At 38.5% G+C, this 21,496-nt stretch overlaps 3 protein-coding genes across 3 annotated transcripts in view; 2 read left to right on the plus strand and 1 right to left on the minus strand.

Annotated features, from left to right (window-relative positions):
• The window catches only part of LOC141773925 (VPS10 domain-containing receptor SorCS3-like), a 242,980-nt gene that overhangs the window by 196,596 nt on the left and 24,888 nt on the right, over positions 1-21,496 (plus strand). The gene's annotated exons all lie outside the window — the stretch shown is intronic.
• On the minus strand, positions 38-5,977 carry smndc1 (survival motor neuron domain containing 1). Its single transcript, XM_074646097.1, has 6 exons — positions 5,836-5,977; positions 5,390-5,509; positions 4,568-4,710; positions 3,093-3,254; positions 1,981-2,134; positions 38-806 (listed from the first exon to the last, which is right to left on the minus strand). The coding sequence occupies exons 2-6, from the start codon at positions 5,507-5,509 to the stop codon at positions 669-671; spliced, it is 717 nt and encodes a 238-aa protein (XP_074502198.1). The 5' UTR covers positions 5,836-5,977; the 3' UTR covers positions 38-668.
• Positions 8,504-12,024, plus strand: LOC141773493 (alpha-2A adrenergic receptor-like). The gene has a single exon (XM_074645359.1). It carries the CDS (start codon positions 10,247-10,249, stop codon positions 11,528-11,530), a length of 1,284 nt encoding a protein of 427 aa, XP_074501460.1. The 5' UTR covers positions 8,504-10,246; the 3' UTR covers positions 11,531-12,024.

Here is a 21,496-nt window from a genome sequence, read left to right on the forward strand (position 1 = left end):
GAAGTCCAACATGTCAAACAAAAAAAACTGACTTTAATTGTGTTTAAATTGGGTTTGTATTGACAGTTGCAGCATGCTGCTGGATTTATGAATATTGCTACAAATCTTTACTGCCACCTACAGGACCTGACAGAGCCACAATGAAAAAAATATGTATAAACAGTCACAATGAGGTGGAGGCAGTTATTTAAAAAACTGAAAACAAAACAATGTTTATTTCACTGTTATATACACAAATTAAAACGGAAATTCAGCCATGTCAAATCAACACCATTATTGACGTTCAGACTCCCCCCACAATGGGTCAGTGTTTAAAATCCAGCTTCAAAGTTACAAAAACCAAATCCGCGGGTGTATATTCATACTCATCTTAGCAGGTATTTGGCCTCAGTGGAACCTGGACACAAACTCTACAGCTTTTCTACAACACCACTTCCCGTTTTTACATAACAGGTGACTTTGTTCCAGTGTGGGGAAAATCCCCTCCGTTTGAATTTTTTTTTGTTGTTGTACCTACATAATATATAAGAAAACTACATCAATAGTTCAAACAATGGTGTGCAAGCAATACCTTTCTTTACTTGGGAAACGTAAATCTTGTATAAACACAATGGAAAGCACTGATACAGCTGGTATACAGTGTATTATTATATACAGAATATATCAGGTCATTGTGGCATAAGATGTCTGACATTGTATTTTGACGTGTCATGGTACTGGGTCATTGGCTTGTCTGCAATACCACATGTTCCCACTCCCACCTTTCCGTTGACGCTTTCTGGAGATGCAAATATGCTCCTCTTTACCTAAAGAAACACAAACAGAAAAGCCATCATTAATGATTCAACATATATAACAATGGATTATTGGATAACTTTTACTATATACAATAGACACAATATACCCTACTTATCTTTCCACAGCAATTCATGGACAGTGTGCAACTAGTTTCAAATTACCTAGCCCTCCAGTCCTGTACCACGCTGCAGTATGCAATGCAGGGTGAAGGACAAGGGCTGGATGAGCCACTGGGTGAAATGGCTCAAATACTGTTCTGATGTCTGGCAACATTTTTATTTATTTTTTAATCAAATTTCTAGTGCTGTCAATCGATTGAAATATTTAATTCTGATTAATCGCATGATTGTCTATATTTAATGACACATTTTTAACAAAATGTACTTTAAAGGGAGATTTGATAAGTAATTAATACTCTTATCAACATGGGAGTGGGCAAATATGCTTGCTTTATGCAAATCTATGCATATATGTATTATTTGAAATCAATTAACAACACAAAACAATGACAAATATTGTCCAGAAATCCTCACAGGTACTGCATTTAGCATGAAAAATCAAAACTCAAGCCCAACAGGCAACAACAGCTGTCAGTGTGCTGACTTGACTATGACTTGCCCCAAACTGAATGTGATTATCATAAAGTGGGCATGTCTGTAAAGTAGAGATTTGTGGGTACCCATAGAACCCATTTTCATTCACATATCTTGAGGTCAGAGGTCAAGGGACCCCTTTGAAAATGGCCATGACATTTTTTCCTGACAAATTTAGCATAAGTTTGAAGTGTTTTTTAGCCTCCTTCACGACGATCTAGTTGGTTGGTACCAATGGATTCCTTAGGTTTTCTAGTTTCATATGATATCATTATTTTCACAACTGAACCCACTACAACCTAAAAATCGCAAGTTGCATTAATGCGTTTAAGAGATCAGTGGCGTTAAAAGGAATTTGAATTAACATGTTATTAGCGTTGTAACTTTGACAGCCCAACAAATATCACATCATGTTCATTTGAAGAGATCCATGCAACAAAAGTAATTCTTTGTTAAATTGATGTACTTAATTTTGATGCTAGAAAGCATAAAGGGGGCAGACATCTACATTAAATAACCATTGTCCGTTGCACCATAGGTTTCCCAGCACTCTCAAATCAATTCAGGTACAAGGTTCAGGTTCAAGTACCTGTCCTTTCTTGTTCTTTGAGTAGGCTTTGTTGTTGAACATTTGCCACTTTGACTTTTGTTCCTCCCTCTCTTGCTCCAATTCCTTCATCCTCGCGACCTTCTTCTGGGCTTTCTTCTTCTTGTACTCTCTCTGCTCTGCTATTTGCTCTTTCCTAGAAAGACAGACAAGGAAGAGAAACATTTAAACCCTGTCGGTGATAGACAAATAAAATCACAAACATGATATTAGAAATATAAATAGTGATTCAAACATGCAGTATAACATCAAGGAAAACTGCATTAATGGAACCACAGGACCGTAAACTAAATATATGCAGCTATAGTATTGTATAAACTGAACTATTATATATGAACTGTTTATGTTAAGGAAATCTATGTTTAAAGAGCACACAGTAGGGGTCTCATTCCTTTGTATGTGCATAGAAAGATGACACAGGGTGCTCATTTTTATATCAGTCAACTAGAGAAATAAAAAAGTCAACAGAGTTGGTGTTGCATACTAAATGTTTATTTGGGGTTATAGGGCGCAGATGTAATTTCCAACCAGCAAGGACTAATAAAGCTAGGTATTGTAGATGTCTGTATGATTCTGAAACTGCACTGCAAATTTGTTAACTCAAAGTTTACAGGCTCTGGTTTTGGTGGATAGTTTAAGAGATGCTTCCACAATCCCCACAATGTTTTCTGTGTTTAAATATCAAATTCAGGTACCAATCAAAAATCAGCATGGGATTTATTTGATCAACCAGGCCTGGAAATGGTTTGTTTTGATGTCTATATGAAGGTGATAGCTGCCAATAATCTACTGTGAAGCTACTCCATCAATTTCACAAAGCAACATGAGGACGGCACAGTAGAGTGTTTACTGAATACTGCTCCAATCACTGGTGCCAATTTTCTAGAATTATAGTCATACAATTTAAAAAGGGAGCTTTTCACAATTATATATCAAGATCTACAAGATAACTAATCAAAAAAATGGGTGGCAGTTGCACAGTGTAATGCGAATTCCAATATTTTCCTTGAAATATGAATAAGCAGCAGGATATAAGCAAAAGTTTATGTGTATGCACATTAAGTGAGTGAGACATACAAGTTTCTTGTCCATACCTTGATTTTGGCTTTAGATTCCCATCCTCGTCCGAACGTTTCCCCTCCTCTACGGCTTTGAGGTTCTGCAGAGGAATCACTTCAGCGTTCCCGTACCCAGCGAAGGTAACAGCTGCAGTGCCGTTCTCTCGGTCTATCTCCTCAATCTCAGCCTCATACACCCTGCCAAAGAATCACGTCTGTAAGCAGGTGAGTACGAGCCGAATACTCAAGCTCTACTTCATATGCAACGTTTAAACCAATATACACAACTTAATGATAAGTAAATCAGTGCAATATGTGACTATAGGATATTCTTTGATTGGATTGGATTTTCTGTGGTAATTTGCGTCAAGTATATACATTTTCCACTAAGTTACTTTTGCTCCCCTTTAAGTCAAACATGCATGAAACTGAAATTACAGCTGCTTGTCTGTGCTCTTGTTTTGGGCAAATACATTGAGGGGGGAAAAAAACCTAGTCCTTATTTAAAAAGGTACAGTCGTCGCTTTGAACAAATATGATTAAAAAAAAGTTATTTAAATAAAACGTCTCTATATCCTGACAGTGTGTATAAGACAGGTAATCTGAAAAAAAAAAATCATATTCCTCTGTGTCTGTTGAAATGTAATTGTAAAATTTAGTTTTTGGCAAGAAACATGAGGCGGATCATCTGGAATTAATAATAAATACGCAAAAAGGTGTATCCAAACGGTAATTAAAAGTATGTTTAAGTACATGTGATTTATTGTTTTGTTTTTGTACGTCAATATCTAACTGGGTATCAAAAAATCATGGAATTTCACTAGTATTGACTACTACATTTCTGGTATCGTGACATCTTTAGTCACAACGCATGTTAATGTTTGCTATGAAAATAAAAGCTTACCGCAAGCTTGTATCGACACATTTGCCAAGGAGCTATTTTATCCTCACCCCCATTAAAGAAAAAAAAAAACTCTTTGGATCTACACGATACACGTGGATGACTTATTTTGAATTCAAAAAAGGGAATTTTACCAAAAAGCGACAAGTTTGCGGGTATGCAATAACTACATGTCAATTGAATGGGAAATATACAATTTTTGCGCTATTAGAAAGATTGACTGACAGCTCCTGAATTATCAGCCACTGTGAAATAACGTCAAGACACAGAAAAAAAAATGTACGGGTTGCGGTGTGGATAATCTGGGTTAGGGTAATTTCTCAGTGGGTGAAATATTTTTTATATTGTGCAAAAATAAGCAGCAAAAATATGGTTTCATCTCAAGGGACAAAATTCACTTATTATCTTACATTATATTTAGTAAGATACTGTTGTCCATACGATTGACATACAAATGACAATCCTATGGACCAAAGATAAACAAATAACATGGATGAACACAGCCTAATCCATTAAACCACTCCAATTCAGATTAAGAACTCAAATTGTAGTGTTACAAGGCATGCAGTTGCATGTAATGTTTTCATGAGAAGAGGCTGGTGATACTCACTGTCCGTCCTGATTCCACACAGCCAAACAGCTGTCCCCTACTTTCCAGCCATGCTTCAGGGGTACTGTGTCTGAGCCATTGGTACTGGAAGCACTTTCAGCGGGCTGTGAGGTCAGCAAGTCTTTTGTCAAATCTATGACTTCCTGTAGAAGAAATGCAATCAAACGTTCATGTTTACTTTATAAGATAAGATAAGATGAACCTTTATTAATCCCCGGAGGGAAATTCAGGGGTCAAAGCAGCAACATCAGCAAACAGAGTGAAACACAGGAGAGGTAAAGGTATACAAAAATTATAAAAACAATAATAGATATAAAAGATACAGAGTGAATGGGTGAACATAGTGTGTACGGTTTCAATAAATAAATGTAGTACGTACAATAAAGATACAATAAAGATGCCAAAGAAAATTCCTAGTGTATACCTCTTACACCTGGCAATAAACACCTTTCTGATTCTGATAAATAAATGTAATATGTACATATGTGCAGTCTATAAAGTGGTATATAGGATGTATAGTGTAAAGTAAGTGTAAAGTAAGTGTAAAGGGCACCAGTGGTTAAAGTCCAGGATGGTTGCAGATAGTGCATGTTTAAAGTTTATGTTTCTATTGTAGTTGCAAAATCAGAAATAACATATTTAAAATTTTAAACGATATTTTAGTTTAGAGCAAAACATTTCAATGCTATAATTAAGTGACATTTAGTTGGGTTCAGTGGTGGTTAAATATAACAATAAGGTATTCAGTTGCTTATAACAAATGACATCATTACAGCCTTTATTTGTGCAAATCACTTAAATATACATCACATTCACACCCACCTGTAAGTCTTTCTGTAGTTTCAGGAGGTCTTCATTGTCTTGGTCGGTAGATAAGGCGACTTCTACTTGCTGTAGCTGCGCTTTGTAGCTGCTCAGCTGTTTCACCAAGTCGTCCGACATCTGTGTTCACAACAAAACAAAGATGTTAGGTCCACTTAGCTCAGCTGGATTAGCACCTAGCCACATCTTAAATCAGCACACTATCTCACATTAGCAGTCATTTAAATCACACTAATTACGTGTGTAGTGTATTGAATGTAACTCAAAATGTACCGTTAAAAGGAAACACATTATATAACGTCAACATTCATTTAGCTTGAGGCTAACGAGGTTAGCATCATCCCTCGGCCCTGTTTCGTCGACGTAGATGTTACGTACGTCGGTTAACGTTTCGCCTAGCAACGAGGGGGCAACCGCAAGAAGAGAGAGCTGGTGTGTAATCTTACCTCAGTATAAATGCTCCTGACTGATAAATACCGCAAGCATTCAGGTCTCAAGTCGACGATTAGACCAAAACCAGGCCGCTGAAAAGAACAGTTTCCTTCCTACCGGACACAAATAGACAACCGGAAGTGACCGCGAGTTAAGTTCTCGCGATAACAAGTGAGATCAGCTCAAGCACAAAGAAGAGCGGCTCGTTAGCGCCCCCAGCGGCACCCTGGAGGTATTACAGCGGCACCCTGGAGGTATTACAGCGGCACCCTGGAGGTGTTACAGCGGCACCCTGGAGGTGTTACAGCGGCACCCTGGAGGTATAACTGTGGATGTATAACTATAGTAGATTTAGTCTGCTGTTCATTTTCCCATACTGGTATGTATTAGCTATAATTAACTTCCAAGTGTGGGACACTACTGTCTGTAATGCGACTATAGTAGTGTCCCACACTACTATTAGAGACAGTAATGTGGGACACTATACTGTCTGTAATGCGACTATAGTAGTGTCCCACACTACTATTAGAGACAGTAATGTGGGACACTATACTGTCTGTAATGCGACTATAGTAGTGTCCCACACTACTATTAGAGACAGTAATGTGGGACACTATACTGTCTGTAATGCGACTATAGTAGTGTCCCACACTACTATAGAGACAGTAGTGTCCCACACTACTGTCTCAATAGTAGTGTGGGACACTACTGTTTCTAATAGTAGTGTGGGACACTACTGTCTCTAGTGCGGGACACTACTATTAGAGAAAGTAGTGTCCCACAATACTGTCTCTAATAGTAGTGTCCCACACTACTATAGTCGCATTAAGGCAGGAGTGTCCCACACTACTGTCTCTAATAGTAGTGTGGGACACTACTATAGTCGCATTAGAGACAGTAGTGTCCCACACTACTGTCTCTAATAGTAGTGTGGGACACTACTATAGTCGCATTAGAGACAGTAGTGTCCCACACTACTGTCTCTAATAGTAGTGTGGGACACTACTATAGTCGCATTAGAGACAGTAGTGTCCCACAATACTATAGTCACATTAGAGACAGTAGTGTCCCACACTACTGTCTCTAATAGTAGTGTGGGACACTACTGTCTCTAGTGCAGGACACTACTATTAGAGAAAGTAGTGTCCCACAATACTGTCTCTAATAGTAGTGTCCCACACTACTATAGTCGCATTAGAGACAGTAGTGTCCCACACTACTGTCTCTAATAGTAGTGTGGGACACTACTATAGTCGCATTAGAGACAGTAGTGTCCCACACTACTGTCTCTAATAGTAGTGTGGGACACTACTATAGTCGCATTAGAGACAGTAGTGTCCCACACTACTATTAGAAACAGTAGTGTCCCACACTACTATTAGAGACAGTAGTGTCCCACACTACTATTAGAGACAGTAGTGTCCCACACTACTGTCTCTAATAGTAGTGTGGGACACTACTATAGTCGCATTAGAGACAGTAGTGTCCCACAATACTATAGTCACATTAGAGACAGTAGTGTCCCACACTACTGTCTCTAATAGTAGTGTGGGACACTACTGTTTCTAATAGTAGTGTGGGACACTACTGTCTCTAGTGCGGGACACTACTATTAGAGAAAGTAGTGTCCCACAATACTGTCTCTAATAGTAGTGTCCCACACTACTATAGTCGCATTAAGGCAGGAGTGTCCCACACTACTGTCTCTAATAGTAGTGTGGGACACTACTATGGTCGCATTAGAGACAGTAGTATCCCACAGTACTGTCTCTATTGGAGTGTGGGACACTACTATAGTCGCATTAGAGACAGTAGTGTCCCACACTACTATTAGAGACAGTAGTGTGGGACACTACTGTCTCTAATGCGACTATAGCCATGCCATATGATTTATGGTTGGTGTTGTGTCCGACTGTGGGATCAAAATAAAGTTTTTATAATATTTTTACATTAAGACAAAGGCTACTTATTGACCTCAATCCTGATTTCAGGATCTAAAGGGGTCATAAGATCATGACTGGACTAAAGAACTAAAACGTGTCTCGAATAATGGGCATTTCCAGAATCAGAATCAGGTTTTTGTAAAAATAAAATAAAAAATAAGCGGCACAGTGGAGGTATTACAGTGGCACTGCTCACAATAGTATATTTAGTCTGCTGTTCATTTTCCCATACTGATATGTAATAGCTATAATAATAACATTCAAGTGTGGGACACTACTGTCTCTAATGCGACTATAGCTATGCCATATGATTTATGGTTGGTTTTGTGTCCGACTGTGGGATAAAAATAAAGTTTTTATAATATTTTTACATAAAGAAGAACTTTATTGATCCCCGAGGGGAAATTCAATTTTTCACTCTGTTATATACAGGAAACACACACATGCACAAACAGGACCTATATACATGCGTTAAGGAGAGAGTTGTCAGAGCGAGGGGCCTGCCCCTGCCCCTGAGCAGATGGGGGTTTGGTGGGCAGTGCCCAAGAGGCAAACTGGCATCTCTCCAGCGACCAGTTCACGCTCAGTACTTGGTCCATGTGGGGAATTGAACCGGCAACCCTCCGGTTCCCAAGCCAAGTCCCTATGGACTAAGCTACTGACGCCCCAGAGAGATGTAAGAGCGAGGGGGCTGCCGCTGACAGGCGCCAAAAGCATATATACATTTATAAGACAATCCTGATTTCAGGATCTAAGGTGTCATAAGATCATGACTGGACTAAAGAACTAAAAAAATGTCTCTAATAATGGGCATTTTCAGAATCAGAATCAGAAAGGCTCATTGATTCACGTGTTCAATAGAAGAGCTACTGTAGCTCAAATTGTTGAAAAAGTTAATGCTGGTTCCAATAGAAAGGTGTCAGAACACACAGTGCATCGCAGTTTGTTGCGTATGGGGCTGCGTAGCCGCAGGCCAGTCAGGTTGCCCATGCTGACCTAATGTTATGGCTGATCGGTGTATATACAAGTAGACATAGTCACAAGTAGACATGGCTATGTGTCAAGCAGTAACAAGCAAAAAAAGGTTGGGAACCACTGCCATAAATCACCCTACTAGATTGTGCTTCTCTCTTCAAACAATACATGTACAGCTGTGCTACAACAAAACATACAAGACTTTGTACTTTAGTATCGAGGTCAGATGAGTAGGGTGTAGCATAGAGATGCCTCAGAACACCAACACTTTTATAATATATCTCTTGATAGAAACCATTTTATTACTCCTAATAAATAAACATCATTAAGTCATTATAGTAAAACATGTGTCCGGAGTCCTAAAACAAAATCAAATAACAATCCTAAAGTAGATAACTAGCAATGCATGCTTGAAATTACTTTCAATAAAGCAGCACACATTGGTAGAAGGCAAAACAATGCAATGGAAATATCTAGTTGGAGTACTCCAGAAATAATAACAAAAAAAACATTATTAAAAAATAGTTTTTCCCCTTTTAGGCATGTTATCACAAGCATCACAAGCTACCACACTCAAACTCCTTGACCTCAGCGTGTCCTATGATCTGGCACACATACAGTATTGCAAATACTTTACAGTAAATCTTGCTTACAGACGTCATACAGCAGCATGTTTTTGCATAGTAGTTGACAAGAAAAATGATTATATGCGTGTATCAAATATCTCAGTGCATTCACTTTGATTTATTCTACTTTATCAGCGAATTTTTATCCCTGTAAATGTACTGCTCTTATTCTGGCACTGCTAGTGACTGATCTCTTCAGTAAGTGGCTCCGATCCTCTCCGCAGATTCAGGTGTTATTTCCAGTGATTTTTCTTTCAGGATATATACGAACATTTTGTTCATGAAGTAGAACTGCAAAAAACCATAAAGAGTGTACTCTTAATCCATTAGAATTTAATAAACTACAGATATTACTTCTATCAATCAAAAAATTGTTGTTAATGTCATAATCAGCCAGTGGTTTCAGGGTCTGGGAGTAAATTGCTTTTAAATCTCCGGCAGCAGATGAACTCCGCCCATTACTGATCTCACTGAAGGGGAGCCGGCATCACAGATCCTCAGCGTCAGATCAAGCCCATATAAAAAAGACATACTCTCCACTTCAGCCACAACAGATGACGGGATCTCCCTGAGCCAGCACTATCTGCAATGTAAGTCTGCTTTATGAAATGTCTTCCAAGGGACTTTACTGTAAGATTTTATCCTAAAATGTTGGTGGATGAAGAATTATTTTTTAAAGAATAGATTTATCTTTAAAATCATCTCATGTGGGAAACTATATTCCTTTACATTTTTTGTCTTTTTAATACAAAGAAACATTTCTCATCATTTTTTCTCTGGTGTTTATGTTCTCACTGACAAAGAGGAAAGAAGATTTCTTTCAACAAAATCTTCCAGTGAACAAAATGAACTCAATTCTCTGATGCTGTGTTCTTGAATGGATGATATTAATAGACTGCTGGGAAGCACAGAAAAGCACTGTTGTTTGGACAATATCACTGACAGCGCAGCTCATCCTGATGGGCTGTCTTAACTTCACCGGTGGTAATGAGACTTTGCCTGGCAGGCACCCTTATACTGTGCAGACCTCTGTGCCTTTAACGATCCTGGTGGGCATCCTCATCCTGCTCACCGTGTTTGGCAATGTCATGGTGGTAATCGCTGTGATCACGAGCCGAGCCCTGAGAGCACCTCAGAACTTGTTTTTAGTCTCTCTGGCGTGTGCGGACATCCTGGTTGCCACCTCTGTGATGCCTTTCTCTTTGGCGAATGAACTGATGGGTTACTGGTACTTCGGTAAAGTGTGGTGTGAAATCTACCTGGCGTTGGATGTGCTCTTCTGCACCTCGTCCATCGTTCACCTGTGCGCCATCAGCCTGGACAGGTACTGGTCCGTCTCTCGTGCGATTGAGTACAACCTGAGAAGGACGCCGCGCAGGATTAAATGCACGGTCTTCATAGTTTGGGTGCTGGCGGCTATCATTTCATTCCCTCCGCTCATCACGATGAAAAAGGACGAGGGTAAAGAGGACAGACCTGAATGTAAAATAAACGAGGAGAAATGGTATATAATATTCTCCAGCACCGCCTCTTTCTTTGCGCCCTGCGTCATCATGATTATGGTGTATGTTCGAATATATCAGATTGCCAAGAGAAGAACGAGAGCCCCGCCGGGTGAGAGGCAGAGAGGATATGGCAATCCAGAAGACACAAAGTGTGGTTTGGACCCCCTGGAGGGAAAAGACAGAGAAGGGAGGGAGGTGGAAGAGGGGGACGGTGGAGAGATCAACGGGCTGGACGCGGAGGAAGAACCCTCCTCGTCTGATGGGAATGAAACCATCCTGTGTTCCCTGAAGAAGAAGAGGGGTATGAGAACAACCAAAGTGGCTCAGCTGAAGCCTGGAGAAACCTCTCCAAAGCCAGAGGCGCAGCCCTGCGTGAGAGTAAGCAAGTGGAAAGGGAGGCAGAACAGAGAGAGGCGCTTCACATTTGTTCTGGCCGTGGTCATGGGAGTGTTTGTTCTTTGCTGGTTCCCCTTTTTCTTCACATACACGCTCACCGCTGTGTGTGACGCCTGCTGTGTCCCAGAGACATTGTTCAAAATGTTTTTCTGGTTTGGTTACTGCAATAGCTCGCTAAATCCTGTTATATACACTATATTCAACAATGACTTCAGGAGGTCTTTTAAAAAGATCCTTTGTAAAAGGGACAGAAGAGGGTTATAAATACGATTTTATATGTATGCATTTCAAAAACAGCATTTTTAGTCATCTATATTAAGGCTCCTATCAGTGCAAATATTACATTAAAAAGATATTTATTGAATAAAAATGAGAAAAAAAATGTAGCATGTTTTTGCTTTTGTGTTTTAACATGTGTGCTTCCACATCAGTAAATGTTTATAATATTAAATCATGCAAAAAAATAATGTGCAGTTTGTTTTACAGCTAGTATTACACTGTGACAACCTGTGAGTTTACATTGTACAATTGTGACAACATGAATGATACATTTTCTACCTGTATGTGTTCATTTGTAACAGTATTTAAATGTATCAGATATCATCTCTCATTGTTTGGGTCCTCATGCTTTGAACTTTAAAGGCTTTAAAGACTGTGATTTAGACCACTGGTTCCCAACCTGGGGGTCCCGACCCCCACTAGGGGTCACCAAAGCTTAATGTGGGTCGTGAGGCCTTCTTGATTTTAAGACAACCTTAAAAAACCTATAGTATACAGTGGCCTAAATTTCAGCATTGCATTCATTTTTGTAAAAAATAAATAAATAAATTGTTCTTTTTAAAGTTTGGATTGTTATTTAAAGGGACTATTTGTAACTTGCGCTTGCTCGCTCTCAATATACCTGAACGAGCATCACTCAAAACAGTGAGGCGACACAAGTCAGCTAAAACCACAATATCACTCTATATTTCAGCTGCTTGGCAGTAATGTTAGCTGACCAGACGAAGGTCTCTCCATGAACATGATTTAGATCTGATCCTAGCGTTGGCTTTTCCTGCCTAAGTGCAGGCTGAGGCAGCGGGGCTCTGCAGCATGTCTCCTCTGCTCTCTCCGCCCGCAGCAGGAGAGAGTAGAGGAGACACCGGCACCCGGTCGGTAACGAGAAGACTACGTAAATCTCTGTAGAGCTCCGTCACTTCACAAGACACGAAAAACCTCTGTTGGTCTGGAGGAGCTGCAGTAGTTATTTCTGCACAAACGTCCCCTGTACATTCACTAGATATTCTCAGAGCTAAACTAACTCTTCTGCAGTGTGTAGTGAACGCGCGTTCACGTCTAGAGGTGGAGCGAGCTGAGCTGTCTGAGTGAAGGCGAGCAGGCAGAGGAGGAGGGTACAGCGGCTAAACGCGAACGCGCATATGCGAGCGCGCATGTGTGACGACCCGCTACATTTATGCGCGTACAAAGTTACAAATACTCCCTTTAAGGTATAAACTTATGAAAATAAAAATATATTACGGGATAAGGGCACAGCGAAGAACTGAACACTAGCTACAGTATATTCACAGAGCATTCCCTCTCTGCTAAACAACCTCATCCTGCATTAGAAAAGTGTGCAGTTAAAACAACCAAAAAGCGGATAGAACAGCGGCCAAGCGCCAGGGAGAAGAAAACATTAAATTTGTCTAAAAAGAAGCCTATTAAGTATGTATGATTGTTGAAATTTTAAAAAAAGTACATATTACAGAGAGAGAATTGTATTAAAAGTTCCTAAAAATAACAGGAAAACTCATCTCTGATGCAATATTCACAGGAAATAATCGGCTCAAAATTTCTCATTTTACACAAACTTCCTGCAGTTATTGTGTTTACTGTTATTCCAAATTTCGGGTTAATTGTACAGTTTATAAGTTGTTCTGTACTGTTATTGTTATGCATTGAATATAATATGAAATATACATTGAATATGTCACTTAGTCTGGGGTCGTCAGTTTAAGATAAAAGGTTGGGAAGCACTGATTTAGACATAGAAAAGGGAAAGATTACTCCTGCACATTACCTCTGAGAGAAAACTGTGACAGTGAAAATAATCATGTTAGTAACATAAAGGCAGACAGCACATGCAAACTTCATTTATCAACTTTTCAAATTGACAGACCATATTGTAGTGCAAGAAATACTTGTGTTTGTTGTGCTACAAATATGCATAAAATACTGTAATCCACTGAAATGTGTATAGTTTGTAAACAAACATGGCCAATAATTTCATTATGACTGAAAACGGAATCATGCGCTCATGACAGTAATTATTCTGCAAGAGGAATGAAGTGCGCGAATGAAGCACAAGAACATGACAATTATATGAAGAGCAAATTACGCCTTGGAGGTTCAACGGGTGGCACAACAATATTGAAAGGAATTTATCATGAAATATTGCCCTTCATATCAGGATATTATTAAATCATCCTCTGGAGTCAAACAAAAATCATGCAGTGGCTGCTGCAAATTACACTCCTGAGGTCGATATCCACACAAGCTTAGGGTGTTACAGTTGCACTTGTATAAACATAAAGAAATGTAAGAAAATAGAAAATAAAGCAGTATGTAACATGTAAATTGTTTACATAATGCTACAATATTGTACATAATACTACAATATAAACACAATATATGTAAAGAAATATAAGTAAATACTGACATTAAAAATAAGAATATAAGAAATATATGAAATATGTACAAATATTTGCATTGACGTGCAATATATAACAAATGACCACAGTCCAAATAAGTAAAAACAAAATGCTGAGAAGTGGGATCTATTAAGTGTGTTAAATATAAATGCCAGAATGGTATAAATAAGAAATTAATAAGAATATTTCTTGAATGTACCGTATAAATGCACTATTAATGACAGTATTGTTAAGTCAGTATTATATATAGCAGCTGATAGGTGACATAAGTCCAGGTCCAGAGTGTCTGACACTCAGAGGGAGGAGTTGTAAAGTTTGATGGACACAGGCAGGGATAACTTCCTTTCTTTATATAGATCAACTTTTCCTTAACAAATAGACTTTTGGACCGCTATCAGCCTGTGAACCTGAAATAAAGTAACTGCACCATCCATAATTGCTTTACCTTAGCAAACATTTCCACCCACCACCTCTCATATATACAGTAAATAACAGAGTGATTCCCATGACTTGCTCTCTGGGACTCTCTGGTGTTTTGAGATTCCTGTGGTACACATGTTTTGGGTTCAACCACGTCTTAAAATACTCACCACAAATGGTAAACTATAGACCTACTGTATTGCAGATAGAGTTCCCACGAACAATCTGACAAGAGAAATATTAGAAAACATTGAGGCCTTGTGGCAATGAGAGTTTATAGATAAAGCTATTTCCGCAAGGTTGTTTAATCAGTGCGAGGCTTTGTTAGGACTGATGCTCACAATATGTTTAAACTGTACAGGAAAAAGCCCCGCCATAATAGCACTTATGAAGACTGAAAATAAACATACTCAAAAACAGATTATTATAGTTGTTGGAATATTCAAACAGAAGTAGCTGTTTACACCAATACTGTAGCATTTAGTACATTCAAATATTTGTAAGACAAAATATGTCTACTTGGCTCTGATCCACGGCACATTAATGTGTCTCTGAAAGATTAAAGTGCAGCCGTTGCAAACTGAATGCATTCTTTAATTAAAATGACAACTGTAATGGAGTCCGTCGCTATGCTTGAGCAGCGGCATGCATACATTACATTTTTAAAGCACAATATCTCCATGCAATAGAGATTAAATGCCAATTACATTACTTGCCCGCGAAGAATAATGAAACAGCGGAAATCATAGAAATTCATCAAGAGTTGACTTGGATATGTCTTGTAATTAGTTTGTTAAATGTAAACCACAAAAACATTGGTGACACATTGAATTAATGGCTTGTTACTGACGGTTTCAGTGAAATTTAAATCTTCCATGCCTCACTCCACATCACTATGAATTATGGGTGGTTACAAACTGTAAGCGGTCGGTTACTATTGCTATTCTCAGCGTCACACACGTCCACTTTCTCTGTCTGCCGAGAATGATTTATCCCCCCCTCTAAAGGCCACTTCAGAGCATCACAATTTATGCTTGTGACACCACAGCTTATAAAACTACACTTTATAAGCTGCTTCTGGCAGGCGTTCCCACAACTCTCACACAGCTCCCCAGTCAGTCAGACTTCTCCATTTCCTTCTTATTTCTCCCGCCTACAGCTCAATAAGTGCTTTTTAAAGCTGCTAGTCATGTATCTCGAAGAGGCCGGTGAATTAAAGACCAAAGGAGAAGAGACTGCGTCCCAGACAGAGATTGTCAGGGCGGGATCGCACAGAGTCAGACAGAGGCAACGAGGCCATACTAACAAGTTTAAATCATAGCTGGTGATGAATAGAGTGTTTTTAATTGAATGTGGGGTCATTCATTATGAATTGGGAACAATGCATCTGGCACACTGGGGCATACAATACTTCCTCCCTCTTGGATTGATAAGGATGTGAGATAATCAAATAACATTGTGAGGGATGGAAGCAGCAGGAAGATCCTGTATAATTCGCCTGATGCAATCTCTGTTACTTTCTCTACTCATTCTGCTCACTATCGCATCTGTAATGGAAATTTGATTCAATGAAATGTCTTATTTGAACCCTTTGTTTTTGAATGTGTAATGTGTAAGGCATCCATCGGTACCAACCATGTTATACTAGCTTGTCACGAAAGAGGCTAACGCTCCACACTTGCACTAAATTTTGGAGAGGAAAAACCGGCATGGCTATTTACAAAGGGGTCCCTTGACCTCTGACCTCAAGATATGTGAATGAACATGGGTTCTATGGGTACCCACGAGTCTCCCCTTTACAGACATGCCCACTTTATGATAATCACATGCAGTTTGGGGCAAGTCATAGTCAAGTCAGCACACTGACACACTGACAGCTGTTGTTGCCTGTGTTGTACCTGTGAAGGTTTCTGGACAATATTTGTCATTGTTTTGTGTTGTTAATTGATTTCCAATAATAAATATATACATACATTTGTATAAAGCAGCATATCTGTTCACTCCCAAGTTGATAAGAGTATGAAATACTTGACAAATCTGCGTTTAAGGTGCATTTTGAACAGTTAAAAATGTGTAATTAATTTGCGATTAATCGCAATTAACAATAGGCTATTAACTATCATACGATAAAATATTTTAATCGAATGGCAGCCTCATTTAATTACAATATTTCTAGCTGTTTAAGTATGCAAAAGATGACTGCATTTAAAAAACTAAATAAATGACCAACCATTAGTACGTATTTTCTGAATGACTTGCAAGGCCATTTTTTTCCTGCTTGCTAAGATTAGACCCATTAGAGGCCGCTTTTGATCTCCAGTCCTTGAGAAAGAGATTTTTGTTATTAGTATTTTCTTAGGATTAAAAAAAAAGGTCAGCTTCAGCTCGAAGGTTCTTATATTTTCTTAGCCCATCAACATGCTCGTCTGGAAGGGGCTCAAGAAAACCCCGGGGGAATGAGGACCCCACAGGGAGTTAAGAGAACCAAAGTGCATTGGGATGTTGTGGAATTTACTAAATATATCAAATGTATCAACAAACGGAAGTTCATTCTTTGGGACAGCCAATCTTTACTCAATAATGCATTCAATTAATCCCATTTGACCTCCTCTTTGTTTCTAGATACAGATATTATCTTTTCATTTTGAGCATATTAAAAACAATCCTTGACATTTTATTTCATAAACAACAAAGTCGGTTTTACGGGATATTCTGAACTCCTCTGGTTTTCTTGTAGCAACAAGTGCCTTTGGGTATATATATATATATATATATATAAATGTGTATGTGTGTGAGACAGAGAGAAGAAAAGAGAAGGGGCAATGGGGTGAAAAGGTTAAAGGCTGAGCCGTTAAATATGGGTCTTACTCATTTGTCTTGAGTGACAATGGCCTTAAAAATCTGTCAGACCGAGTTGAAATTGAATAAAAACTCCAATGAGTTTCTAGAACAATGATTCCTCTTGCTCATCGCCATCAAAAGCAGAGATATTTGCCCTTTGTGAAACTCCATGCACCATCTACAGCAATGCTTTCCATGTTCTGCAGTGAATCCTCATTGATACCACATTAAGCTCTGGCAAATCTCCTGCTCCGGACACCATAATTCTTCCTTTGCCGTCTTGTCCTGTCCGTGCTATCGATCGTATCCAATTCCAGTCTGGCCTACTCTCCTCCTCCTCCTCCTCCTCCTCCTCCTCCTCATGCACAAGCTTCTGCACAGCACCCCCACCCCACCCATGACATGCTCCTGGATGATGTCGGGCTACACACACATGCACACAGAAAGTAAACAGCTACTCCTGATAAAGCTTGCTATGATTGCACTTTATCTGTCTTCACCAGCCAGCTGCTGTGGACAACAATCCATCCGTCAGTAGGCTGTCAGTTAACACACACCTACACACAGAAAGAGCAAGCTGTATCACTCTATCAACTGGGACGTCTCTTTGGGCGCTCCGCTTTTCCTTTTCACCCTTGTCATCTACTGCAATGGTGTCAACATTGTCTGTTTTACTTCTTTTTGAAGGGTCTCAAGGGTCTCAAGCAACAAGGCAAACTGACTACTGTTGTGGAATCATAAGTCACAATATATGATTAACATTTGAAATGAGAACATGACATGACTACATCATTCAGATAGAGTGGAATCAAGATCTGACGTTATTACTTGCACCAAAATATATTTCTAAGGGTGTCAGAGACGATTGCAAATGATTTTCTGCATATTTGCAGATGATATCCAGGAAAGATAATATACTGTGTGTTTGTAAATAAAAGATTAAAAGACAAAATTGATTGTGTGTTGCTACATTTCGAAAACTCAATAACATACGAAGCAATCTAAGCAAGAGTAAAGCACCCTCTGCATACATGCATTTATTTTTGACATGATTTTGATTATGCTGACTTAAATATTATGCTAAATATAATATATTAATTTGAATTTTTCTGGGTATAGTTTCACCTTTAGAGACAGTTTAGTGAAACGTTTTTTGTGTTCCAGTTTTTATGGGTATTTAATAGCTATTCCAAGTTTTTTTTCAAGCATAGAAGTGAATGGTGGAGTGGTCCTGCTTTGGCACAATAGCCTGTGACTAAATTACAATTATGAAAAGTAGCTAGTGGTTGCAATCTGTCTAAATAGTAAATGATCCTTCTTTTTGACACATGTATGATTAGCCTACTACTACATTGCCATACTTCAGAGTAATGCCAGTTGATCTGTGGATTCAGAAGAGTGTGTTGTGGCACTTACCTCTACTGTCTGCAGATGTGTGGCTGCATTGTGGATATTTTCCAGATGATCCCTTTACCTCAAATGCAAAAAGTACTCTTTCGACTCCTGAAATGGTAAATCATCATTTAAAAAAGTATTGCATGAAGTGCATTTGTGTTTAAGATGTTGCTAGAAACGACTGAACTTAGTAGCTATGTAGATAGCTAAATGGGATTAGCTATCTACATGTTGGTTCGTTGATAACTTAATTTTAAACGAGGACCAATTATGTTGAAACATTGATGACAATGTTATTGGTTAGAGAAAATGTGGGCTAAATAACACTTGACTTATTTAGATTACAATGTTTGTTACAATGGACGAATAGCCAATATTATATAAAATGATTATTTACTTACTTATTATACCATTTTACCATTATACCCTAGAGTTTGGAGAGTTTTAGTTTGTTCTTGTGAAACGTACCATGATTACTGACCTCTTGTTTCTGCAGTGGCATCCCTGAATCCTGTGGTACCTGTGGTAGATTTTCTTATAACGTTATGGTTTTACTTTATTAATTCTTTCTTTATCTTGCTGATGCAAAACAGGATGTGACTTTCTTCTGCTCTAAGACATTACCTCTGATCATGGTAGATTATCTGCAGTGATCGCTGATAGATTTCCAGATGGTAATTTCTGGTTTAATTTAATGGCCTGAAGGGAGGGGGCTTCCTTCCTGGGGGGCTTTGGACAGTATTTTATATTTTGGGACTGTGAATGTCAAATATCACCTTCCTACTTTTTATTCTTGGTTTGAACCGATACAGTTTCCCATGTTTGAGCTGCTTTGAGTTTTTTCATCTCAAACTATATCACAGGTTATCAGTATCACAGGATGTGTGAATTCAGTGGTGGCCAGTGCTCATACTGTATATTACTCATCAGATTCCGTGTTGAACTCTGAATAAAGCTTAAAGCCATGTGGTACACGTGAAATAGCAAATAGCTCAATGTAGCATGTGGAGAGGTATCATAACACTGTACAATGCATCCATTCTGGTACATACGCCATCTGGTGAGAGCGTTTTTGTAATGAGAGCTGGGATGCGGAGCGGAACACAACATTCATAACACTTAACAAAATTACAGCGAATATTGCATCCGTCATAAATTCTGACAGCACTACATGAAAATCTTAACAACTCGCACCAACAGAATATCATATTATTTGAGATATTACCTGTGATAAATTCTTTATCGCTTATGTTTCCATAAATGTTTATTTAGTGGTTATTGAGCACCATGTATGTATGCATTGTTGATTGAATCACTGACATTTTTTCATATTGTATGTTATACTGAAAATAAATAGTGCTACCCTCAAGAGGCTTGGTTATTAGAATATATAGGCATTGCTTTTAGAATGTAGAAAATCATGTGATTTCTTAGCACTGACTCGAATAATGGGAAGTTCTGTGATTACTTGTCCTCACGATGCCACCGCCACTTAATATGTCTCCTCTGAATGATCTATCTGTCTGGGTTACAAGTGAAATCCCAGTTATTCCCAAGAGCAGTGTGGCAAAAGGCATGTTTTCTCCATTGCTGGAGTGAGCAGAGTTTAAAATGTGTGTCTCCTTGAGACTGTCAGTATGAGTCTTAAGTCACTGCTCTCTCATACTGTGACAAAATACAAAAAAATTTACTTGCTGATTACAGTAACTACACTGTAAACAATTACTTTCTGTTTAAAACAAACAGCTTACCGAAAATTAAAAAAAGATTAATTGCAAAACAAAACCCTGATGCAACACCAAAGGGGATTTAATTAATAGGCTACTGCTCATTTGGGCTGGCTTGTTTTTTAAGGAAGAAAACTGCAGTAAGAAGTTTTTTAAGTAACTTATCGCTTGTGGTTCGTGGTTTGCCAGGAAGGAGAACCCACTCCAGAATAATAAGCCCCCTCTATTGTAGAAATAATTTAATTTTGCGAGAATAATCAATCATATTAATCTCCATGGTAGCAAACATAATTAAATTTGCCAGCCTCAAATTTGGAGTTGCCTCTTCAAGAAATCATGTTTTGCATTGTCAAAGTACAGCACATTGTGCAGTCACTGGTGGAAAAGTTAATTAAAAGAAGTCAGGAGAGACTTAGTAGTAGTTTTTTCTTTAGTAAATAATCCCTCTGTGCTCCTCAGATAAGGGTGCAAACAACTCTAAAAACCAGAAAGCATTCATTTAATTGTAGAATTGTAGACACAGTGACAGAAAGTGCATGTGTAATATGGTACAGTGGTTCACAACCTGGGGTCCGGGCCTCCCTTAGGGGGCCCCTGAGATCACAGGGGGTGTGCCAGGATTTGTCTGCTCTGACGCTGTCAAAATTAGATTTGCATATGTATAAATAAAATCATAGTAACACTCTTACTGGATAATTTATACAAAAGTATATGTAAAACTATTTAAAAAAGATATATTTATTACAACTTAGTAGGCCACATTCTGTTTAAACCCATGCACGGTTGCACACAAAGGGAGGCCCGCATCTGTATGATGGGGCGGTCTAGCAGCAACCTAACAACACCATAAATTACATTCGTTTAACCACAATAGCAAAACATTTTTGGCTGTAACACTATTATAGTGAATTAATTAAGTTGTTACAAAGAATATCACATTGTGTATCTGATTGCAAATCTGTCAAGACATCATCACTTTATTTATGTTCATTAAACTAGCGACATTAAAGAAAGTTGATTCCATAAAAATATACTAATTTAATACATTGATTCACCTTATTCAGAATGAGGATTTTGTTCAAAGATTTGTAATATTTTTTTTAGGGGTGATGATGTCAGAAAATATTCGGGGGAGGGAGAAAATAGGTTGGGAACCA

The sequence above is a fragment of the Sebastes fasciatus genome, chromosome 9, assembly GCF_043250625.1.
Source record: "Sebastes fasciatus isolate fSebFas1 chromosome 9, fSebFas1.pri, whole genome shotgun sequence".
Taxonomy (NCBI): domain Eukaryota; kingdom Metazoa; phylum Chordata; class Actinopteri; order Perciformes; family Sebastidae; genus Sebastes; species Sebastes fasciatus.